This window comes from Chaetura pelagica, unplaced genomic scaffold, assembly GCF_000747805.2.
Source record: "Chaetura pelagica isolate M959 unplaced genomic scaffold, ChaPel_1.0 scaffold109, whole genome shotgun sequence".
In the NCBI taxonomy this organism is placed as follows: domain Eukaryota; kingdom Metazoa; phylum Chordata; class Aves; order Apodiformes; family Apodidae; genus Chaetura; species Chaetura pelagica.
This window is the reverse complement of record NW_009970725.1, coordinates 5,360,589-5,386,915: the sequence shown is the minus strand read 5'-3', so window position 1 is coordinate 5,386,915 and position 26,327 is coordinate 5,360,589. Positions and strand designations below refer to the sequence as shown.

Here is a 26,327-nt window from a genome sequence, read left to right as displayed (position 1 = left end):
TTTTTCCCAAAATTAGTATGTTACCTCTTGAATGACAAGCCATTCTTCTCCAAGTGCTGCTCTTCTGTGAACAATGTGCATGAACTGACTTCTTCACCCCTGGAAGTAAAAAAATTGGACTTTTTAAATTCAAACTAATCATTTATTCAAGCCCATATTATTTGCAGCAATATTCATTAATCTCGTCTATTATACTTGGTGCAAGGAGAAAACTGGTAATTGCATTCAAAGCTATGATAAGTTACCATTTTAATGATTCCTTATGTTGTGAGTAATTTATAAATCACTCGGTATCTTCCCAGCGAAGCTTGCCTTCTGTTTTTAAAATGTACCCTTTCGTATCCAACAAAGGGTTTCAGTGCAATAAGAATTAAGGTGTGTCTCTTAGCTTTTACCTGCAAGCAATAATGATGTTGTCAAGCATTTCAGGTGAGACCAGCCCAGGCTTTTGGGGTGGGGAAAGACACTCTGTTATACAGCATCTTCAGTGCTTCCCTCAGAGGGAGGCAGAGACACCTTGAAGGGCTGAGTATACGGACATCTACTGAGTGTCTTTTTAAACAGACACTGGAGTTGGGTGGGGGGAGGGGAAAAGGAACCATAACTCAGTTGGACTTGTATCCGAGAAGGCAGATGCCATGGATTGGCTCCCTCACCAAACGCCTGCTTTTCTGTTCCTTTTATTGGTAAGTCAGATTTTAAAACAGTATCTGTAAACTCTGTGATTATGCCAGTGGTATCTTCCTCAGCAAAGCATTGCATTTTACAGTGTAAATGACCCCTTCAAAAAAATGTAGATAAATTTAGCATAGAACGTAAAGCTGTGCTTATTTTAAACTGTGCTTCTGGAGGTTCTACACAAATAATTCAATTTTTCATTAAATGCTGACAGATTTTTAATATGATTATGACTTTCTGCAGTCTGTTGATGTTGAATCTAACTTTCTGTGTTTAATGCATGACTGTTCAGGTCAGTGTTGTCTGTGGCTGCTATTTAAGGAGTCACAGTTATTAATAAAAAAACAGCATTTAGAAAATACTAGTTATTTGACTGGATGTTATTTGGTTCTATGTCTTTTTTGGGGGTTCTATGTCTTTTTTTTTTTTTTTTTAATCAATTGAGGGAATATGAAGAGCAAATCTCTTTTTCTAAACTGATTAGCAAGAGCACTTCAGAGCTGACCAATTCCTATGTCTATATTTAAGCAAAAACCCGTGAAATTTAGTGCAGACCTTAGCTAAACAAAAATCAAGATTCAGTTTACTATTTCACTTTACAAAGATTTCCTGTCTTGTAGTGCATTCGTGTCTGAAGCGCCATGTGCTAGGCAAGTGAAGGCATAGTGAAAGTGTCACTCTTTCTTTGGGCTTGTTTTTCTCACTGTGAAAGGAAAGTTGAGGCTATAGTCAAGTGGCAAAGTTGTACAGTGTGTTTATCAGGGCACAGAAATTATCCAGACTTCTCTTCTACTCCAGCAATCTGATTTTTGTTTGGATTATTTCCACTCATTTGTGCTGCTCTTTTAAAACTAGGTAGAGGTTTAAAGCCATGAAGATTGAAAAGAATAGGATTTCTGTTTTAGTTATGTCCATCTGTGGCTTTCATTTTACACAATGTATTAGTGTAAATGTTTGGATACTTCTCGTTACTGATCCCTTTAGAAATACCATAATCGGGGAAAAAGTGTTTTTTGTTATAGAATATGAAATTCTAACACTTACTTTGAAAAGATACTCCATTAATTTTAGCTGACAGCTCTGCAGTCAGTAAAGTAGAACTAATCAAAACAGCGCAGCTGCCAAGCAAACAATGACAAACTTGGCAAAAGCAAGTTACGATTCAGATGAGCTCCTGCTTGTTTAACGCAACGCAGAGGTCTCTGAAACTGGCATGTTTCACATTGCACTAACACTTCTGGATTTTCATGTAGCATTACTACCATTCAGCTTACTCGGTTACTGGGGGATGCACACTCCTAACATGTTGAAGTTCAAAAAGAAGTTGACTGTAGTGAATCTAAGATCTGTCCATTCATAAGAGATTTTACTGCTTTACTTCACTCAAAAACTCTGAGGCCGTTTTCATTCTTTCAGTATATTATCATTACAATTGTGCTGATGAAGAATATGTGCTGGGTCAGGAAAAAGGAGTAATTGTGAAAACTGCCATTATACTTTGATGACTATCAAATATTTGAACTTTTACTACCCAGAGGAAACAATTGTTTTTCTTAACATGTGTTCTGCACAGCAGTGTTCATGGTGGCCTGTACACCACAATAACACCTTTTAGCACTTTCTGGAAAGCTGATGGACAAACTATAGAGACTAAATAAATTAGAAATTTTATCGTACTCTGAGAAACAGTCTTGGTTTTCAGCTTGATTAATCTTTCATTAAAATCACCTCTCTGAATGGTGTGTGTGGTTAGTATATTGTTAATAAGTCATACTGAATAGAATTGCTGTGGAGTTATACATATTTTAGTATTATTACACTTTCAAAAAAAAGAAAACTTACCAGTCCTGAAACTAATAATTTTCCATATGTATTTCACCATTGGTGGGACTGATTCTGCAACCCTTGCTCACGTGACTTCAAAGGCGTTATTCTCATGAGTAAGGGAGTTCTGTTTGTGATACTTGCACAGACACGTTTTATGGAAATAACTTGTTTGATCAGGTATGACTCTTCTCCTGCCAGCTATCATGTGACAGCTAAAAATTTTAAATTCACTGCATCTCTTACATGCACTTTTGTCTGGCTACATTTTCCCATGTGTTATCTATGCTGCTTCTTCCCCGCCCCTTCCCCCCCCTGCTCCCCCCCCAAAGTTATTAGGCCATGGTTACTCCTCCTACCCATACCTTCATTGCACATGAAAATATTAAGGGCCCAAATCCCCTCCTTGCATAAGCATACAAAACATCTGTCGGGATGTAGCCAGGAACCTGCAGGCTTTTCTGCCAAATAATTTTGTCGTAGAAATAGAAACTAAAGCAGTGCTGCATGCAGGAATTAGCACTTAAGATCAGGTTCTTAAATCTGCAGTTTTACATTTCTAAGTAAAAATACCCCCAAGCAAACATTTGCAGCTAGAGCACTCTGAGCTATACTAGAACTCAGGTTTTATTGAGGAGATTTTTTAAGGAGATGTAGCATGACTAATTTGAAAAACTCAGATTTGAATTGTAATATCATACACCCTGTACTGAAGTTATTTTTTTGCTTATTTTTCTAATGGTTGAGCTTAGTTACTGTACAGAAATTCATTGTTTCTATATGACTCAGCAGAACAGAGACAAGCTCAGTGAAAACCTTCCCAAAGTGATCAGTTATTTGAATAAAAAAATAAAACAAATAAAAATTGTTAACATATTTTTCTGACTGATATGAACATTGTCAGACTTCTGCTGAAATAGCAATGGATTCTTTATCCTGGATGAAATATAAAATATTTACATCGGTTGCTAAAACAGGAAGCAATGGAAACACTTCCACAGAATTAGAAAACAAAATGCTGGAAAAATAATCCTAAAAACTTCCCCTTTGCATTGGAAGAAGTGCATTTATTAGCGATCTACAAAAATGAAAAATAGAAAAACATATTCATGTTTTGATTGAAAAGTTATCAAATTACTTCTGTTTAAATATGAGATTTTGTCTTTTGTTTCAACTCTGCTTCTAATTATTTCATATGCAATGGTTTATAATTTTCTAAGGAGATGCAGAATTAATAAAGGGAAGGGTTCGTTATTTCAACCATGTACTAATCAGAGCTTTGGCTGAGTAAGAAAGATGTAAAAGTCCCAAAACGCTGACATAACCAGAGCTACCATGGCACCCTGATGACTAATATAATATGTGTGAGTTTTCAGCACTCCTCCCATCCAGGCCAATAACAATACCGGTGCTGACTTCAAAGAGAAAAGCAGATCCAATATGAATAATCCTGGGAAGATGTTAAAGGCGTGTTCAGTCATTTAGATTTGAGTAGGTGGAGGAGGGAGGATTCCGTAATTGCGTATAATATTGCTTGGCAGCCAATTAATGATTAGTTAATTCTTGTTTGTAAATTGCTTTGAAAGTACAAAGAACCATGCACATCCTATGGGCCTAATTCTGTTCCCAGTTACATCAGAATGAATCCAGAATAACTCCAGTGTGACTCTAAGGCATCATTTTGGGCACCAGGTTCAAGCTCTGTATCATTACAATAAAAAAACTTCCAGACAGACCAGTGTGCACGTAAACATGTCACCATAAGCATGAGTCCTGCCTGCAGGACAACCCAAACCAGAAACAGCTTTTGCAGCGAGCCTCTAGCTTCACTACAGAGTTTCCAATTTTCCACAGCTTCTCAAAGCAAATCTTGACATCATTCTGATGAGCTTGCCTACCCCAAGGTCCTCAGGATGTCTCCCACACATTCTAGTGGCTCCTACTGCTTTAATTATCATTACTCACTGAATCTATGGAAAGTACTGTATGTGGATACTAGTTTAGAAGGGAAGTATTTTCCACTACCCAGGAGTATGCTGGAATTAGCCACTAGGAGACAATACTTCTCTGCTGGATGTAGCACTACAGAAAAAGGGGTTGCATTGCAGAGAGATATTAGGAATAGACAAGAAGGACGAGGGGCAGTGTTTGTAACTGCTGGTCATAGTGGGAAACCAAAAAACATTAGCTGGGGAGCCAGAGAAGCCTCCATCCCTGGATCAAGACAGATAGATGTAATTCCAGAATCATTGAGGTTTAGCTGGTGAACTGGACAACTTTCTCTGGCGCCTGCCTGCCCTCCTTCCTATAACATAGCAGTACCTGAGAGACATAACAAATGCAGACATCAAGTTCATTAGATCAGCCTTCAAATAATAGCAGAAACTGTGCTAAGGGCTCCTCATTTAAAACCATCAAGACTTTGTTCAAGATCTGCTATTAGCAACACATAGCAGAATGGGTTTTTCCCTAGTTAGCATGGGACAGGTGTGGAAATATAGGGTTTAAATTTACAGTCCCCAGCATTTATGATTAAAATATTCCTGACATTTCCATTTTTGGTACTCAGAAATAAAGGATGAAACTCCAATGTAAAATGTCTATAGTGCTTAAAAAGAGAACTCTCTATAGACTGAAAGCAAATGTTTTATGAATATTCATGCCCTTAAAGAATATAATTCTTTACAGGTATGATTCTTGTTTCAGAAATACTGAACACAAGTTTTCAGTTAGGCTTGACAAGTAGGACGGTGAAGTCACTGGATGCGAGACATTAGTTTTGCTGTTAAATAACAGAATAGGCTACAGGATGCAGATAGCAGACAAGATTCACTCACATTGCACTGGGAGGTGTATACCCATGCTTTTTTGGGTCAAGATGCTTGCTTGCATGCCAGAAGGGATTTCGGCCTAAGGGTGGAGCAGATTTCATCGTATTCACCAAAGGAGGCTCTGCTCTGCTGGGGGGATTGGCTGGTAAGAGACATTGAATCAGTGATATTTCTTGTTGACTTCAGCTTTCAGGTTCTCCAATGAGGGTGAAATCTGTCTGTTCCACTCCCCCATTTTTATCCCAAGCTCCAAGGGGGATTATAAATGGACGTGCCTGAGGTCCTCACTGGGGTGAAAAAACTCCACAGTTTAAACGGAGCCTGATAGTGCCCCTTCTCTGAAACGAGTATTAGTCACCAAGACAAACACAGCATGAACATATTGCAATGATTTTTCTACAGAGTACTTTTTTTAACTACTTATGTCAGTATCTTCCTTAAAGAAACAAGAAAATAAATTCTTACTCCAATAACAGTCCTATAAATTTCAAGGTGTATGCACTCCACATGAGCAAATCCACAGTCTAAATTCCCTCATTTAGAAGCAGATTTGGGCAGCGATTGTGTGCCAGGGTCTCAGGGAATGTTCTGAGCAACATCAGATCATTGGTGACATTGCTTTTAAATGACAGATGGTGGACTTCTTAGAGCATAAAAGTAAATGGGGAGAAGGGGGAAGGGAGAAGAAGGAGGATGAAGCTGCTGTTTATTAACCTGTTGCATGTAAAAGGTTGTTCTAACATGTAGTATGTGGAAAAACTCTGTGCCTGTGTTCCAGCCTTGACAGAACAATGTGATAAATATGAAGTGAGGAAAGTCCCATGAGGTAAAGCTAGCACAAAGAAAAAAGATTGTCACAGATTTTACCCGAATATAACAGACATAAAACCCACCAGATCAAACATGTCAGACAAAAATGCTGCTCAGCTCTGCAGATGCCCCTGCTCTGGCAGGGGGGGTTGGACTAGATGATCTTTTGAGGTCCCTTCCAACCTCTAGGATTCTATGATTCTATGAAAAATAAGATCATTGAACAGTACCAGGAAATTATAAGGAAAGTGTAAAATTGCTAACTACAGATTTTAACCACATTTGCTCAGAAAAAAACAACACTCTGCAACTCTTTTTGAGTCACTTGCCTATTTTATTTCTCCCATTGATGAATGAAACAAGTATCCAGTCCTGCAAATCCCATATTCTTTACCCTTTATCTTCCAAAGAGAGCAGAGGCAGGTCTTAAACACAAAAGAGATTCTCTGAAGAGATACATTCATCAAATGAACTTCATTTTCACCCCTTATTTAGGAACAAGGTTAATTAAAGTGTGCCTTCTTTTAAATTGTGCTAATCAGGAAATTGAGAATTCTATATTACTTTAATTTTGAAGTATTATAGATTGTGTCTGATCCTGCCACTTTATTTACCCAAGACTTTGGCTGCATAGTTAGACCTCAAATCAAAACTCACTGCACTCCACGGAAATCAGCCTGATGACTGCAATTGGCTTTCCATCTTCAGCTGAATCTCTTTAACCTCAGCATAAAGTTTCAAGAAAACATATTCATTCTCTTTGGTTAAACTACATAGTTAAGTACTACTGGTCTTGCAAGCATTTATCTCTTCAGTTGAGGTATTAAAACCTAAAAATCTGTGGCAAGACTGTATTTTGTTGAGGACAGAAACTCAAAGTTCTGCCTTGAAAGACAGAACTAATTTTGAGGATTAAAAAAAAAAAAAAAAAAAGCTGCCAAGGAATTCAAGTGATGGATATGGAAAAAAAGAAATGGACAAAGTCATTTCTGGAAATCCTGTAACTACTGACTAGATAGGCTATTACAATAGACTTGAGAAAAAATACTACTCTGGTCCTGCAGCATAGCAAAGTATGGCAGTTGGGTTTTGCTTGCCGTGTTTTGTCCTGCATTCTTATTGCCAATCTTACTGTTCTTACAGGTACTCTTGGATTTCAGCACAGGATTTCATGTACAGGTAATATATATTTCTTTAGAAACTGATTTTCTGATCAAATGATATGTAACCAATGCAAATATGAAATGGAAAGTACTGAACAAAGACATTTCTGAGCTTGAAGTTTGCAAACATATTTAAATATTAAACAGTTGCAGGTAATAGCCTGCTCACCCTCTCAAGAAACGTTTCTCCTGAACCTAAATGAAGATCTCGTACACAGAAATAATTTTAAAGTAAAAAATATGCAGTCTTAGATTTTAGAACTCACAGACATATAAAAAAAGCACATGATCTATTAAAATCCCTTTTCTCGTTATCGTTGAAAATTCTAAGTGTCTGTATTAATTTAAAATGGATTAAGGTTACTGGTCACATGATTCTGGAACTCTGTTAAAGGTAAAAGAATGGGATGAAAATGGCATGGCAAGATGGAAAACCTTCAGAAGACAAAAACGTGAATGGATCAAATTTGCTGCAGCTTGTAGAGAAGGAGAAGATAATTCTAAGAGGAATCCAATTGCTAGAGTAAGTAGAAAAACAGAAGTGTTCACTGTCAAGGAATTTTTTCTAAAAACAGGCTGATAAAAGCAGAGACATTTAAAAGTATATTTGCTTAGAGTAGTCAAAGCAAGGAATGTAGAATAAAAGAAAGATGATGCAATATTTCCAGCTCTGTTGAGACAGTTTCATAAGGTGAACCCATGTGGCTGCTGAGAAGTGACAAAAGGCTTCCCACAATATTGCCATTGGTCTACTTCCTTGACAGATCCAACCATAGTCCCTTCATGTGCAGCATCTTTGTACTAGATTGTGACCTTTTTCTTTTCTTTCTCACCCTGAGAAACCCCTGAGAAGAAATTCAAGGGTAGTACATGACTTATGTGGGCAACAGAGCAAAGAACATATATTCCTATGTTCTCATCATGTTCATACCCTTACTGAAGTCCAGCCACAGTGTGATGCTCTTTGAAGTTTCTCTCTCTGATTCCCTGGCAGAAGACTTAAGAGAAATAGAAAGCCTGTGCAGCCTTAATTGGAGACAGATCTCTAGGCTGACTTCTTTGTAGAAGAACCTTCCATCAGTTGTGTCAACTGAACCTTGCGTTGAGTGATTGAAAAACTTAAATTATCTAGAAATTTTTGCAGGAACTAATGATAGCAAAAAAAGCCCTGCAGGTGTCCTCAGTAAACTGGCATAAATACTTCTTGTCTACTGTTGTAGATACGTTCAGATTGTGAAGAAAACAATCCAGTTACATACAGCATCTCAGGAGTTGGAATTGATCGTCCTCCCTTTGGAATATTTGTTGTTAATTCAAGAACAGGAGAAATTAATATAACATCAATAGTGGATAGAGAAGTAACTCCAGTGTTTGTTGTAAGTACTTGCCTTTTACTTTTGCCTTTATAATTATGGATCCAGAGTGGGACCAGGAGAGCAGAAGGAGACAAAATAATTTTTCATATTGTTACTACTTTTCTTACTTTACTTTTTATACTAAAATAAGTAAATTTCTTTATCTAGATACGTTGCTTTGCCAAACACTCAGTGACGGGTATAGATTTGGAAGAACCTCTCGAACTTCGAGTCAGAGTTCTGGATATAAATGATAACCCTCCTATATTTGCACAAACTGTATTTACAGGATCTATTGAAGAAAGCAGTATGGACAGTAAGTAACAATGTAATGCCTATTATAACATAGCCAGTGAAGCTCCCAGAATGCAGTTACTATAAACCTGGGGTGCTCATTCTACATTTTCTTAGGCAATGACATCTGTTGGCCAGGGCTACTGTAGAGGAAGGAGTGGTGGATGCTTCTCCACATGCTATTACAGCTCGTCGCCCAAAGTTAAGCAGAGATGCTCCCTTTCCCCTTTTCTCCCACACACAGATGCTGAATGTTCCAGCTTCTGGCCATACCATCATGCAACATCTTTCAGATTTGTAAATTTAAAATAAATCGGTTCATTCCTTCTCGTTTAAAAAATAATATATTTATTATATATATATATATTTTAACATTACACCTACACTTATTTCCTTTATAAAATGCGGTTTTCCCCATTTTTTCTATTTCAAATGTTTGTATTTGTAGCATGAGTATTGCAGTTGCAGAACAACATTACTAAATAAAGCCTTACTCAAACCTCTAAAATGGTTATTTTTTACCAAAAGTACAGTAATCAACATTAGATATATTAATAGCACTGAGGCAATGCTGCCTAACACTTATTTTCTACTTTCTAGACATTTTAATGTAAAATGATGGCAATTACTTATATGAATATCTACAATCTCAGTACTTTCCGTTTTTTACATATTCCCTACGGTGACTTAAAGCAGTTCAGTGAAAATCTGGATTGCTCCATCTGACCTTAATTTTTAATGCATTTTAAAGTAATTAATACTCAGGTAGAATCAGTACTACAAAATTAAACTTTTGTTTTTCTGTGTAAATGTCAGTGAATAGCTAGCATCATATCATTCTTACACACCAAATTTTGGCATTGTCTTGATGAGTTGTTTGCAGGAACAAAACAGGGTTTTTTTATTTGTTTCTTGGTTTTTAATTATTTTTTATTTTTATTTTTTTTTAGACACACTGGTGATGAAAATAATTGCAACAGATGCAGATGAGCCTAATCACTTGAATTCAAAAATTGCCTTCAAGATAGAGAGTCAGGAACCTTCAGGTCCACCCATGTTCATTATGAATAAGTATACTGGAGAACTCCATATTGCAAATTATCTTGATAGAGAGGTAACATTTTCCTTTCCAAACCTCATTAAATTGATGTTGTGATGTATATGTGTTATAAAGTGTGTGGGGAGGTAGGAGTGCGGCACTGAGGAAGGGGTGTAGAAAAAAGGAAAAATATTGGGTTTTTTACAAAAACTAAGGGAGAAATGCATTTTTTTCTATGTGTTAAAATAAAATGTCTAAGGCAAATTCCAGCATGAGGAAATACAGACAAGACGTGAGTACTTACAGTGTCTAAGACGTACAGGTGGTCCTTCTAACACACTCATTTCTCTTTCTGTGACAGCAACATAGTAGCTACACTCTTGTTGTGAAGGCATCTGACCGGGATGGAGCTGCAGATGGAATATCATCTCTTTGCAGTTGCAATGTTAAAGTTATTGATGTCAATGACAACTTCCCAACTCTTGCTCAAAGCTCCGTAAGTTTTTAATACCAAAGGCAACACCACTGTTTTAAAACTGTGGTCAAAAACTGAGTTGGTAACACAGTCCTTGCTAACCCATAGAGCATTTTCACATTTGAATGTTCCACTGGGATTGTTTCCTTGAAGTGTGCTCAAAATCCAATCTGTTGCTTTATACACCAATTCTAATAACACAAATACATGTAGATTGTTTTTGTATTGAGAGAAGGCAATTCTGACACTGACTTTTTTACTGTAAGAGTGACAGAGCACTGGAACAGGCTGCCTAGGGAGGGTGTGGAGTCTCCTTCACTGGAGACATTCAAAACCCACCTGGATGCATTCCTGTGTGATGTGCTCTAGGTGATCCTGCTCTGGCAGGGGGGGTTGGACTACATCATCTTTTGAGGTCCCTTCCAACCCCTAGGATTCTATGATTCTCTGTATTCAGGTCATTCAGGTGCCCAGACCCGAGCAATATGGCCAGGTCACATAGAATAACCCAAACTTTGTGCGATCTTTTCTTAAAAAAAGCACAAATCTATTTCCTCTGAGCTGCCTCTGCAAACACTCAAGATGATACAGCTCTTCAGAGCTGCAACCAGAATCACAGTTTACCCAAACAAATTATTTTTAATAAAATGGTATGGACTGTGGGCAGGACATCCTTCAAAAGAATCTCTTCAGTGAACTGTGTTTTCATCACATTACATATCTTAGTGTTTGCTAACAGCTCTTCATCTATCATTCCAGTTTTCAGCAAGTATTTCAGAAAATTCACTCAGTTCAGAACTGCTACGAATACAAGCTCTGGATGCTGATGAAGAGTTTACAGACAATTGGTTTGCAGAGTTTTTCTTTATATCCGGTAATGAAGATAACTGCTTTGAAATTGTTACAGATCGGGCTACAAATCAAGGAATCCTTAGAGTAATTAAGGTATGGATAAATATTGTGATTCAACTGTTGCAATAACAATCTTAATATAGTTTCAATTAATTGTTAAAACAATTAAATGAGCAGTAAAAATGATGTCACTCAAGCATTTGAAACAGGTAATATTTAAATAAAATTTAAGGAACTTTAATTTATTTTCTAGTTCTCTGTGGTTTATCTTTTAGGAACTGAATTATGAACATATCTCCACTCACTCACTGACTATTGGTGTCAGGAACGTAGCTGCCTTCCACCACTCTGTTGCGCAAGACTACAGAATATCTGGAACACCGCTCACAATACAAGTAAAAAATGTGATTGAACCACCAAGATTTCATCCAACTTCAGTTGTGTTTTCTGTACCAGGAAGCACCAGAGCAAATTATGTTGTGGGAACATACACAGCCATCGATGAGGACACAGGAGCTATTGCATCAAATGTTGTGTAAGCTCTCCTCTGCTTAACTGTCTGGTTGGAATAGTTCTTCTAATTGAGAATTCAATCGGATGAAGAATAGGTCTTTTTAAAAGTGCATTAAAAAACAATTTAAATGTATCAGTAGATTAGCAACAGAATAATAACAATAGAATAGTATATTCCTCAGCCCAATGTTTTGTTTCCTAATCTACTTTCCTTAGCCTTGTGCACAAGAAAAATGAGATAGAAAATATATTTTTTCTAACAGGCTGTAACTTAAATAAATCCGAATAGACTTTTTTTCTAGCCTAAGTCTAGAAAAGTTGCTACAAATAGGGAATCTGTAAGCACCTCTAAGGGAGCAAGTAGAAAACTCCGAATATTGGGTGATATACTATCAGAATAGAAAAGGATACTACCAGCTTATTCTACAATTAAAAAAAAAAATTCTGCTGAATTTAGTGATCATTATTGGGACCATAATTTGCTTTTTAATTTATCTAGAAATAAATATATCAAATTTACAAAGGTTTTAAATTTTTTCATAAACCAGAGAAACATGTTAGCAAATACAACTGTAGAATGATATAGAAAAAGCTGTGGGTTTAATTACTGATATCAATAAGGGTTCTAGTAAAGGTTTACATGGTCCTGATATATTTTTCTCTTAGTTTAAGATACTGCTTTTGAAATATAATGGAATGTTAAGCCTTTACTTTATTCTGAATTATTTTCCTAGTCTGCGTCTTTTGAAGCCTAAAGGAATTTTGCTTGAACAAGGTGAAATGCAATAGGACCTAGCACTGCTTAGAGAAAAAAAAATTGAAAGTGACAAATATTTGCAAAATTGATATGTAATATGTGTATTTATAACATAATGCTGAGTGTTTTTACTTCACCAAATACAGGTATAGTATAGGACGTGATCCAGGTGCCTGGTTCAGAATCAACCAAAATACTGGTGAAATCTCACTGAACAAAGTTGTTGACTGGGAATCAGTCTATGTAATTAATGGACAGTACAAAGCAGAGGTTCTGGCTATCACCAGAGGTAAGAAAAGAGATTAAATTTTCTGAAACTCTTTGTTCCAATTTTTCTCACTGTTCTTTTCCTGTTCCTAGTTTTCACACATGAACTGCATTATTTATGGTATCCATATTCCCTCCTGACCACAAATACCTTCTTTTTACAGGGGTTCCTCGATATACTGCTACTGGCACTATTGTGCTTTCAATGCATGACATCAGTGACAATTGCCCAACTATTAGTACTGAATTAAGGAAAGTATGTATGCATTCCCCATCAGTGGTTATCACAGCAAAGTCTATGGATGGTAGTCAGTATGGTGCCCCCTTTACATTCAGCATACATGGTGAACCTCAAACTACATGGATTATCAGATCAATAAATGGTAAATTAACCTGCATTTTATAACAGAATAAACCATAGCAATAAGCTCTTATCTAAGATAACAGATTATAATAACCTTTCAGTTACAAATAAAACAGTTATTAGAAACAATTATAATCTTACTTAAGTGTGATTTTATGCTCATACAAATTCAGGAAGTTGCTCTGAACTTGCACATATATGTATATATGCATATATGTGTGTGTGTGTGTGTGTGTATATATAAACCACATTAGAACTAGAATCAGAATCATTACATGTGTCTAATCTAGTTATCATCTTCTAAAGAAAATTAAGACCACCATGATAAAAATAGAGCAGCAAAACTGTACTTTACTTGAGTGTTGCTATGATATTCCCCTGTATTGGTTTAAATTTAATGTGATAATTAAAAAGGAAAAGCTTGATACTCTTTTATTTCTACATCTAAAAAATTCAAAGCATATGACAAAACTCTTAAGTTGATTTATTAGAGTATGAAGTTATTAGTTAGCAGAGCTTCACTTATATGAGAGGCATATGAAAATGGCAAATAAAGATTACGGCTTATGTAATTTATTGTACAAATTATACTTACTTATTTCTCTAAGAAAAACATTTTAGCTAGTGCTCAGTGGAGCTTTTCCAGTTTCAACCAGTAGGACATGCCAGACTAACAAGTTAATCATTCATTACTAAATGTCAGAATTTGCATAACTTACTGTATGCATAGAAGGCTATGTTAAATGGTAAATATCACATTTACAACTACTCTTGTGTCTCCTATTTGTCCTAAACAGGTGGAAATGTGTAACTTTATTTTAAAACCACTGAAAAACACTTTTGAAAAACACATGTAAATTCCTTGTGAGAGAAGAAAAAAAAAAAGCATAAAACTTTTTTATGTTTACACTTGTGCAAACAAAAAACAGGGGGAAAATGCTGTAGGTATGCATTTGCCCCTTTTATGTTTCTCAGGTTAAAAAGAGATGACTAGACTGATCTGTCTCAAAAAAAAAGCTAGCATAGACGAATATCATAAGTTTCAACTTTGAATAAGGACCGTAGAAATATAAGTAACTGAAGATTTTAGACTGGCAACATTTAGTCTCCATTCTGTTCTATGAACATTACTCACAAAAAAAAAAGCATAGATCTGTATGGTATTTATAGTAATACCTTAATCTAAATATGTTTCTCTTTTTTTTTTCTCCAAAGCTTCCTCTGCAGAACTAGTGAGTCAGAACTTTGATTTTTACCTGTATAGGGTCTATATCAGCGTCAGAGATAGCCAAGGCCGACGCTGCCTTAAACCACATGTAATTCCTGTGCAAGCTTGTCAGTGTGACAGTCGTAACTACTGCACCAGTGGGGCCACAAAAATAATTATCATCGGTGGTGGCGGCGCTGGTGGTGGTGGCGCTGGTGGTGGTGGTGCTGGTGGTGGTGGCACTGGTGGTGGCGGCATGGGTGGTGGCGGCATGGGTGGTGGCGGCATGGGTGGTGGCGGCACTGGTGGTACTGGTGGTGGGGGAGATCAGACAGGTGGAGGAGGGGCAGAAGGTGGTGGTCCTAGTGAGTCTGGACCTATAGAAGGACAAACTGATGAGCAGACTGAGTGGCCGACTTACACTGATGCATATAGTGATAGTGAAGGATATACAGGAGTCACTGGTGATTATAATGGAAACGGATATTACGGCAGAGATACTACATCTGCTACCACACTCAGCGGTTCTGCCATTGGTCTGATGTTTCTCGGTGGATTAATATTTGTTCGTAAGTATAAAATCAAGAAAACCATTTTATTAATTTTCTAAAAAGTCCATTTTTAAATTCTAAAATAAGGAGATTTTTCTGGTTGGTTGTTAACCTCTTGGCTCCCATGGGCCATTTGACACAGGAAAAATTGTCCTTTAAATTATAAGAATTTCTATATATTTTATATTCTACGTATTTTTATATATATTTCACTTAGAAAGAACTGTTTCCTTCCTAAGATTCAGGGTTTTGTTTCTAAGGTGTAATCCAGTTCTCAGACAACCAGTCAGGGCAAAAGTGTTTAGGAGAAGATTCAGAAGATTCCAGGCAAGAGATCCCTGTCACCTACACTTCGCAATTTGTATTTCTGTTACATTACTAAAAGACATGGACAAGTATCAGCTTCAATCTGAGTATGAAAAGATGTATAGAATAAGTTTCCTTTGAACTCATAGACAGATTTCAGTAAGTAGAGCAATAAATGTAATTGCCTTATGTTTTTAACCTTTTGGCTATTGCTGCCAAATATTACATTAAATAATGTAATATTATTAGCATATTAGCATGTAATATTATTAACATATTAGCATATTAGCAGATATTATTATTATAATATTAATAGAAGTAGCATTTGTGACAACAGTATCAAAACAGATAGTTTCTTCTCATGTTTTAGTATTTTTTAAGAAACATGAGTTTCAGGGATAAGAATTAGTCTTTAAAGTTAGACTTTATGCAAGCAATTACTTCTCAGACCATGACAATCGGATGTGATTGTCTTTCCTTTATGGCCTGGGCATCAAGCAATCAATGTCTAACATTTCCCAATGCATAAGTACTGACTACAAAACCAGAGGAAACAAGTTTTTCTGCTGATTGAAGAGGGAAATTTGTTTGGGGTTTTGATCTTTGACTAGCAGGAATCAATGAACACCGAGTTTTGAAGCTGCAAAAGCCTGGTTTGTTTGTAGTTCCCAGATGGTTAATATTATAGGACAGACAGCATTTCTGTCTTTGGAATTCTTTCCTAGTTAGTAGTCTGGACTAAACATATCCTTAGTTGTGCAGTGTGAGGTAGCACTTTGTACACTGTGTAGCCCTTTCCAACTTCAGTTCACTTTGCTGTTAAACAGAGTTTTAGACACTCTCCTTACTCTGGTGCAGGCGACTGTCCCTCTGTGTTCCCTCTGCAGTGGTACAACGCTACTAACTTAGCCATTCAGGTTAAGGACCTAAAGACAGGGAGAATTAATATTGCAGTGCCTTGCTAAAATGAGTGATGTTTTCAATGTTGATGTTTAAAGCATTCAGTACCTTTCAACACTGAGTCCATGAAACAGCTAAACACTGGGAAAGCTGACTCACTCTATGTATTCAATTGTTAAAACTGGGGTTTGGGATTTGCCTCTACTGTTTTTTCAAATCAGGTATTATATATATGTGATCTGAAAACGTGAATGGAGGCTTAGCCAAAGATCACTATAGCCAGGTGAATACCCCTCCACTGATTCTCATGTCTATTATTACTGATGTGTATTTCTTTTCAATTACTACGTCTGAAGAGACAAATGTATGCTTATATATCAAGAATGAATTCCACCAAATGCTATATGTAGCAAGACTGGTTCTGTTTGTTCTGTTTCATCTGCAACTTATATTCATTCAACTGAGATAGATCAAAGTTTGTTCCCAGGTGTATAGGCATGAATTTGGAGTAACAGCCCTACTCCACCCCTGCTTTGCTCTGCTATAACTAAAGGTACAAATTATTCTGAATTTGCAAATACATACATTTCCAAAAGCAGCTAATGATTTTAAGAGCTACACTTGCCAGCTGCTTGGTTCAAAATATTTTAAAACATATTTTCAAAAGTCCTTGATCACCTGCCCTCTGGGAAAAGCAGCTATTCCTGGAGGAAGAGATTGTCCTAAATCCCTGTTTTCTGTTTCTTTCCTGTTAAGTGATTCCAATTTTGATGTCAATGAGCGACTGTTGTGGCTGTGGACCCGGTGCTGCAGGTGGAGTTGGAACTGGATTTGAACCTGTTCCTGAATGCACAGAAGGGGCAATTCATCCATGGGGAATAGAAGGTGCACAGCCTGAGGACAGGGTCAGTACACTCCACATTTCTAAAACTTGCAGTAACACCTATTTACAGAAAATACTTCATTTGACTTGAAGCATGCAAGTGATAGTAGTATTGTCTCGTCAGCTAAAAAAAAGCCTGGCATTGTCAACCGTTCCCAGGCACACGAAAGGTGATTCTTAATAAACATTTGTAGTTGGAGTTTGTGTGGTTTAAGTTATGCTCAGTTAGTTTAGCCCAACAGTTTTGTGTTACTAGTCCCTCAGCTGAAACACAGTAACTAACAGGCTTTTTCAGTGCAGAGTGGGAGAAGCTGACACAATTAACCTTCCCTGATCACCTTTTAACTTGACAATGAAAAAAAATCATATAGGGTCTCTTTTGGGGTATTGTGAGTTTTTGTTTGTTTTTATGGAGATGGTAGTTAATAACTATCATGAACATTTTAGACTGCTAGTTCCTTAACACAATTCACAAAGTCTGGGTCTTCATATGCGAATTTCAAAGTTATAATTTAAGGAGTCAAAATGTTGTTTTCCAGGATGTCTCACACATTCTTGGCCCAACAACAGCTCCGGGAGGTGATTTTTGTGAACCCTCTGGTAAGCAGATCCTACAATTTTCTCTGTAAAACATCATAAAGCTATCTTTCAGAACTTTGTCTTCTGATTCAAGGAGCGCTTTGGTTTCTCAGCTACAACCCAACCCTTCCAAACCTTTATTTACAAATAGTCAAAAATATGGTAGTAGATCTTCCAGGATGAAGGATCTGAGGTTTAAGCCTTTGAGGAGATTAATTCCTGCAAAATCCATTTATTTTGAAATATCTGTCAAGGCTTTCAAATCTCAGGTAGTTTTTCTTTATTAGTGCAACTAGTGAATGGAGTGTTTTCAAGGCATCAGTTTTAGTAGAACTCAATTTTGAGGCTAGAATAAGGACATTTTACTTTCTAGGTTGGTGGTGAAAGGTTCAGCTCATCCCAGTTTCCAGGCTCCACTTCCCACAAGGGGGAAAAGGACCAGTCATGTAGCCATTTAATTATTGACCATTTGTGCACTAGCCTAGACAAAAAGCTGATAGATAGCATACTGCATTTATGCTTCTGAGGTAAGGTTACCCAAATAATTTGACGGCAAGAGAGAATAAATCAAGCTCTGCAGTGCCACTTTCTCACTTTCCCCATTCCTTACTCCAAAACAGGAAGGTAGGTTCCTAGCACAGATTCATTTTCTCTATCTTCTGACAGGAAGAAATGTCACTCTGCAAGACAGAGCTTCAGTGATTACTGTTGATTATTTAAAAATGTTCTCATCCTTAAGGTAAAATCAAATGAGAGCATTTGGGGGCACAAATATGAATTAAGAGTCTTCATTCTCATGGAAGTTCTGCTGCCAGGAAAATTTAAAATTTTAAGATGTTATTTACTTTATATGTGGAGAAGATAAAATCTTGTGTGACTTTATCCTTTATAGTAAAGATCATTTTCATTCTGCATTATGAGCACTGGTGATTATTATTATAATCAGTTGTTTTCTCCCCAATCTCACTTGCAATCTAATGAATAGAAAATGTGAAATGAGTTACAAAGCTATTCCTTTTAGAAATGAGTTTAAGGCAAAACAATGCTAACCCTGAAGTGATCATAAATATACATTATGTATTTGCGTAAGTATTCATAAGCATGATCTGATTTTTTACTGCAAATCCCAAGACAGCATATATGTACACCAGACAGGAATTTCTTCAGCCAATTACACAAGTAAACCATAGATTTCCTAAAGCACATATGCACATGCAGCCTAGCCTCAAGACTAAAAGTCAAGGTCTTAGATGTCTAGTAATGTGCACATAATTCTTATTGCAGTTTCAAGGTTTTGCACATGTGAATGGATCCATGACTGAAATTAGTCTACAATACCTTTAGAAACTCTGTAGTGTCATTGTCCTATTTGTAAGAACAATGGCAAATCCTGTGCAAATTTTCACAGAGCACAGGAAGGATAGTTTCTTTTTCTGCTTTCAGATATATATACAAACACATATGGAGGAGGAGGAGTAGTAGCTTCTGGTGTTGAAGAAACTACAGGAGTTGGCTATGGCACTGGTACTGGTTATGGAACAGCTGGAGGAATTTCTGGAGCAGGAGAAGTAAAAGGATCAGTTGGAGGAACAATAAAAGAGTACCGAGAAGGAGGGGTGAACATGGCGTTCCTAGATAACTACTTCTCTGAGGTAAATACCTGATCTTCCTTGTATTCTGTGAGCCTACTCTTAAATTCTCTTCCTCAAGTTACATAGTGGAAATCCACAATAACTCCACTCAAATTGAAACTTCCATGATATAAGACTGCTGTAAGAACAAAGCTGACTATACTAGTAGGAAAAACTACAACACTAGTAGTAGATACTAGCTGCTGGCATAGTGGTTTTGATTACTCAATACACTTTTTGTAAAACTGATGGACACAGTACAGTTATGAATATGCAAGCAGTTAGATTATTTCAGCTTCGTGACAACCAAATGTATATATTTGCCATCTTTTTTAGTGCATATATGGACAATAACTTTGTGAAATTGTTCACATGTACTTCCTGTACAGCTTGTTGAATGAAGTGACTTTGATCCTTACAGAACTGTGAACACCAGTTCACTTCCTGCTTTATTTTCATAGCCATTTCTGTTCCCGAAAAGACTTGTGAACTGCAAGTGGCACAAATATGTAGTTTTGTAATTGGTTACATAATAATTAGGCTTTATATATGGGATTAAAAAATTATGTGGAATTTACATGATTAAGATTAAGTGTGATGTCTTTTCGTAATTAGCATGAGTTGTGAGTCATGAATACTATAATTGCATATGTTACCAGAATACCAATTCACATATAAGAATTGCTGTATTTTAAAATCTAAACATGATTCAGTGGAGGAGAGAACAGAGCAGTCCTGAAGTCCTGAGCACGGACTTCTGTCACACTGCCTATGCATTAACTGTCTGCCAGACACGGGACGTCAGAGATTACCACTCCTGCTGACCATATCAATGTCCAAATGCTCTGCCTTCTCCTCCTGAGCCTCCCCCTGTCCTTCACTGCTTCCTCCAATGTCGCCTCTCACTCATTTTAAATTCTCCTCTTTCCTGACCAATCACTCTGTGCTGACTCCCTTACCATCCCCAAGGCCATCACAAATCAGTGATCTCCATACTACTCAAAACAGATTCCCAAGCCTTTCTCACTGTGACCTCTGTTCTGGCCTCTCCACTGTTTCCTGCTTCACTCCTCTTCCTACCACTTCATCTGGACGTTGCTACTCAAAGAGTACATTCATTCCCCCACCCCATTTGCTCTCTCCCTTCACCCCACAGTCAGACCCACTGAGAGCAGACCAAATTTGAGATGCTAAGTGTTTGCAGAAACAAGAATAAGATATCAGTAACATATGAATAAAAGTTATTTCAAGGTCACCAAAATGTTGATGATGTAATTTACCCAGCTGATGCCCTGTTTTTCAAGTCAGCCAGGCCTCACGCACTGCAGTTGAGGCACTCTTATTATGGTTTGAGTCTTCATGGTTAAAAACCTGATGGGAAGTCACTCAATTCTACTTTTTTTCTGATTTTTCAATCTACAGAAAGCATTTGTGTATGCAGATGAAGATGAAGGTCGGCCAGCAAATGACTGCCTATTAATATATGATCATGAAGGAGTTGGTACCCCTGTTGGCTCTGTGGGTTGCTGCAGCTTTATTGGAGAAGATATAGATGAAACATATTTGGATACATTAGGACCAAAATTTAAGACGCTGGCAGAGATCTGTCTGGGCAAAGAAATTGAACCTTTCCCTGATGTCAACCCACCCTGGTCAGGAGTTAACATCACCTTTCCCAATCCTGAAAGTGATCTAAACCTCCCGCCACCTGGAACCACCATAATTGTCAATGGAAGTGCACCTATGCCTCCTCCAGTTGGCACCACAACAGTTGTTACTGAAAACACCTACACATCTGGGTCAACCATACAACCCCCAAGACCAATGCCAGATCCCTTGCTTCACGGCAACATGACGGTGACTGAGACCTACACCTCTGGCTCCCCCTCTCTCTGCGTTGACCCTCTGAGAGCATCCAACGTTGTTGTAACAGAAAGGGTTGTTGGTCCTGCATCTGCCTCTGATTTGCGTGGCATGTTAGATATCCCCGATCTCACAGATGGGTCCAATGTTATCGTCACAGAAAGAGTTATTGCACCTAATTCCAGGCTCCCAACCTCCCTGAGCATTCCTGATTTGGTAGATGGGTCAAATGTGGTGGTGACAGAAAGGGTGTTCAGGCCTGCCTCCGGCATGCCAGGCAGCTTAATAAATATTCCCTCGGAGTTATCAAATGCCCACAACGTGGTGGTCACTGAGAGGGTAGTGTCAGGGTCTGGGATGAGCAGCCTGGGGGGAACAAGCCTAGGTGGAGCAAATCTGGGAGGCCTGGGCAGTGCAGGTCAGATGCTTAGTGCTGACTGTCACCTTGGCCAGGCAATTGGCACAGCATCCCCTGGTACCTCCCGGAGAAGAGTGACAAAGTACAGCACTGTGCAGTACTCCAGTCAGTAAGGCCTCTGCCAGCGCCCCTTCCCGCCAAAATCGCCACCTGCACCAACACTAATTAGCTGCCACCACAGTCACCAAGAATATTATTATTATTTATAACTAGGAAATAGCACTAAAAGTTTCAGGAATTCCTGTATGTGTGAGGATCTCTGAAGGGTGCCCCCATTCAAGGTCAAATGCAGAACTTTGTCAGTGAAGGGAAAGTTGAAGTTAGATTGAAATGGATTTCTTTCTCTACACCTACCACTACAAGTGTACAAGCCGGTACCAAAGTTTTTGGAGATAGACCTGATGACCAAGTGGAGCAGTGAGAGGGGGTCCTTGTGCACATACAGTATCCTCATGACTAATGCCATATAAAAAAAGTGTTAAAATACTGTACTGCTGAGTGATGTCCAACAATAAGTAGATTTGGGTTAATAGCCCCTCACTGACAAGACAGGAAAAGAATGTAATAAATAATGAGTCAACTCAAGACTAAGTAAGCACTTTCAAATGCATCACTTTACTTGCAAGTTGTTCAACGAGTGCTACCAAATGGCACTTTCAATCATTTCTCCCAACACCAGCAACAGTTATAAATAGTAATCATATAAACACAATACATCTTCATCATTTTCTGAAGTTCTCAGTAAAACAAACACTCTGCCAGGGCCTGCCATGCTGGTACTCTCATGGCGAAGAGCGTGACCAGCAATTTGTCGCAGCCGGCGCTGTCACATCGACAGTGTCATCCAGGAAGATGTTGGCTTCATCTTTTCTCCACTACCATTACAGCTTAACTTCTATCTAAAAGGACTTCAGTGACAACCAGCAGCTCTTAGGCAAATTTTTGTGCCAAAATATGACTGCCATTAAGTTTCCAAGTCAGGTGACATTAAGAGCGCTATAACATACTGTACCAGTTCTCTTTTCTACTGCCGACAAGAAAATAAAGTCTTAAAAGCTTTGTGACGCGGGGAGGCAATAGCAAGTATTGTACCGCTGACACTGGTAGCTGAAGTCTTTCATAAAAAGAAAAAGGCACTTGGGAGCAATACAAATTTGCTAATAAGCAATGTGGTGAATTGTTATTTCATATGTCAATGTATTTTGCATTGATATTTTGAAAGTTTATTTGATGTGTTAATTGAAAAAGTCTTTATGATTCTATTATCTTAATTAAATCTGGCTTTTATTTTCCCACAAAACCAGCTCTACTGAACTCTGTTATTCTAAAATACCTTAACATGACTTAGAATATGATCTGAAGGAACAAAATACTGATAATACAGTATCTATCTCATTTTACTTCTGTATCATATGTATAGTAACCATAGTGGATGCAACGTTGCTTCAGTGTAAATACAGTAAAGTTATACAGAGGCACTAAGGTTTTTTGCTAGACAACCAGATCTGTAGTTTTCCCTCAAATTTTGCTTCTTCAGCTTTGATGGATAGGTTAGTGAAAAGTTTAAGCATTGTCTGTGAACCTCCCACTCTATAAAATGGAACTTTCAGAAACTTCCAGTTGCATCTCCAGACTAACTCACACCAGAAGAACTGGATGACAAATTTTTGAATCTGGTATCAGGAAAAGACTTTTTAAAATACTCTTTCAGAAATACAACTACGTGCACTGTAAAAGACAACCTGTAGTGCCTTCTGAATCAATGCCAAAGCCATTAATACTAGGAGTAATGACCAGTAATCCCCAGGAGTCATGACCAAATCCAAGGCTACCCAGAGAAAGGGTCCCTTCCCATAGCTTCAAGATTTTTTCTGAAGCAACTGAGTGTGCCAGATGGTCTCCCCACAATACCAAAGTATTGATATTTTTACTCCATCCTGTAGCTTTTATTACCTTAAGTATCACCAAAATTGCATTAACTTCAGTGGGATTAGTCTCTTCTACACATTGCATACAAACTGTAAGCATGGTTTCTGGAACCATTCTTCAAATAAAGAAAATATGGACTAATATACAAAACTGTACCCTTTTATATCTGGAAAATTTGTGCAGAAATTCACTAAAATGCCGACAAGTTTATTTTCATTTTGCTAACCACCTATTTACATAAAAAAGCAAATATTTTAAATATGTATGACTCTCCCTACATTTAGGAAGCCTATGCAATATAGCCAAAGCCCATTTTTAAATGTAAAATACTGAAGTCTTGTGTAAATATTTCTATAATCACCTTTTGCAAATCAGAAATATTTTTCCTAATTGTGCTTGCAAGTAATATCTAGTCTTCAGAAGAACATGCTGACTTCTCTCTTACCCTCTTGAACCAGAATGCTGTGTGAAGTATGAGTGCCTGAACTAACTATGGTCTCTTATATGTCTAGAAATGGAAAGGCTAAGAATTAATAGATAAATGTTTTTTTCAAAGTAGAGCTTTCCGTTATGTAGAGGTTGTGTACTTCTAGCACTATCTTTTACCAACTTTTTAAAGATAAATAGTATATTATTTAATTAAATTTCTTTAAAGATTTCTAGTATTTTTTAGTATTGGTGTCACATCAAACAGCAATCACAAAATTATCCCTTAGCACATTTTCAATGCATTTCTGAATATTAATTTCTATTGCTGTGTAATTTTTACAAATTATCTTGAAATTGTTTTCTCAGTGAGTTGTGGACAATTTTTGGTTTATTGCAATTGAAGATAAAAAACATATTTGAAGATGTGAACAACTAGTTCACTAAAAATTCTGTGCAAATTCCTTTTCTCTTTATTCTTAGAAACAGCATATGGTTTAATTCTAACAGACGTAAGTTTTGTTTCTTTTTCTTCAGTTGTAATTTAGAAGCCCACTTGCTGTCCACCTTTAATGGTGTTGTTTAAGAATGAAGAATGGATGGTCTTCAGGAAAGAAAGAAAACTTTGAGTAATTATATTAATCCTGCTCTAAACCATTATATCAAGAAGTTCTTATTAAAGTGTCAGCGATGTGCAACACTGAGTCTATGGCTTTCTTTTTTAACTTGGGTTTTGTAGAGCAGAAGCCAACAAGCCAACAAGCTCATTGAGATCTTGGCAGCATGAAAATTATAGTGCCATGGAAGAAAAAAAAGCCATAAGTCAAGGGTCTCATTAGATTTCTATCTTGGTAACACTGAATTTGAACTGCAAGTTTTTATTGGTTTTACTAAGTCCTGATTTTGTGCTAACAAATAAGGTATTTAAACTCTTGTGAGCAGCACATACTAGTAGTAATATAGAAACACCACACAATTTAAGCAAAATTTTGTCTAAGTCTACTGTTTTGCTTAAGTTAACATAACTGCATAATTCAAAAGCTTCTCACTATTGAGTAACCAAATGCATAATTTTCATTCTACTTTAAATATAATTAATCTTACAGTGTTACTGTGTTTTCATAAATAAAAATATTAGATATATGTAATAATTTCTGAAAGGCACTGAAAATATACAATAAATGATCTTTTGGAACATCATGTTTTAAGTAAAGTGACTCAAGATTTTTAATTTTTTTTTCAGTTTATCAGTGGGAAATGCAGTTTCTTTAAGCTGCTGGTTTGTGCAGGGAAATTTTAGTTCTAATATTCTTTCAGGGGAAAACAAAAACAAAAACAAACAAACGAAACCCCACACACACACACAAAAAAAAAAAAAGAGAGAGAAGCAAATGTGTTGATTTAGAAAGTCACAGTATCCCAGGGTGAAATTATTTCCCGTTTCAAATTGGCTAAGACACTTCATTTTAGATTGTCAAGGTGAAATTTGTGTCAGGTCTCGGAAGAATTACAATAAAATTTCTTCAAGGCATCATATTCTGTGTTGTTCTCTCTCGTTAGATGGCCTTTTCTGTGACACCCTCTGTCCTGCAACTCTGAAAACAGTGCTTGAGAGGAGCTATAGATTAACACTGAATACAAGCCACAGAGAAGAAAGAGAGCAAAAGACTCTTGAATCACAGGGTTTGGCAGTACAGGTCAAACTGAGTTGAGCCAAGCAAAACCACTTTGGTTCTAAAAGTAAAATCAGTACATTTTGACCTTTCCAAATCAAATTTCTTTCTAATGTTTCAGGCCAGTATTCATGATGATAATAAAATTTTTTTGTACAGAGATTTTTTCAAAAGGGTTTATGTGAATGCAGTAAAATACTGCTTTTAAAATGAGAATTATATTTTTACTTCTAAGTCTAATGTATAATTTTATTATGCTTTAATATTTTGACATCTTTTTTCTCAGTATTTCATACAGCATGAATTTTGGCACTCGCATATACCTCAGATAATTATTTAAATATCTTTTCAGGGATATTCACCTCGTCCAACCTGGCCTTAAAAACCTCCAGAGATGGGGCATCAACAATCTCCCCGGGCAACCCATTCCAGTTTCACACCACCTTTATAGTGAAGATTTTTTTCCTAATATCTAACCTAAATCTCCCCTCTCTCAGTTTAAAACCATTACCCCTTGTCCTATCACTATCTTCTCTGATGAAAAGCCCCTCCCCAGCTTTCCTGTAGGCCCCTTTCAAGTACTGGAAAGTGCTATAAGGTCCCTCTGGAGCCTTCTCTTCTCTAGGCTGAACAGCCCCAACTCTCTTAGCCTGTCTTCATAGCAGAGCTGCTCCCTTAACAACATGCTTCAGCTCTGAAGGGGTCAGGTAGTTGGACAGGATTATCATTGTAGATACCT

General features: G+C 37.2%; 1 protein-coding gene across 1 annotated transcript; it reads left to right on the top strand.

Annotated features, from left to right (window-relative positions):
• The first annotated feature begins 638 nt into the window (after window positions 1-638).
• LOC104396921 (desmoglein-1-like) lies at window positions 639-21,673 on the top strand. The gene is made up of 17 exons (XM_010006830.1): window positions 639-686; window positions 7,287-7,322; window positions 7,701-7,829; window positions 8,527-8,682; window positions 8,830-8,977; window positions 9,906-10,069; window positions 10,356-10,490; window positions 11,229-11,414; window positions 11,597-11,856; window positions 12,738-12,880; window positions 13,023-13,241; window positions 14,438-14,704; window positions 14,780-14,998; window positions 16,943-17,091; window positions 17,609-17,669; window positions 19,092-19,300; window positions 20,702-21,673. The coding sequence occupies exons 1-17, from the start codon at window positions 639-641 to the stop codon at window positions 21,671-21,673; spliced, it is 3,501 nt and encodes a 1,166-aa protein (XP_010005132.1).
• The last annotated feature ends 4,654 nt before the right edge of the window (window positions 21,674-26,327 follow it).

Excerpts from the sequence above, each read along its gene's own strand:
- LOC104396921 (XM_010006830.1), top strand. The coding sequence starts at position 639 with ATGGATTGGCTCCCTCACCAAACGCCTGCTTTTCTGTTCCTTTTATTG. Across the intron at positions 10,070-10,355 it reads CAAATTATCTTGATAGAGAG|CAACATAGTAGCTACACTCT; the intron begins GTAACATTTTCC and ends TTTCTGTGACAG. Across the intron at positions 17,670-19,091 it reads TGATTTTTGTGAACCCTCTG|ATATATATACAAACACATAT; the intron begins GTAAGCAGATCC and ends TTCTGCTTTCAG.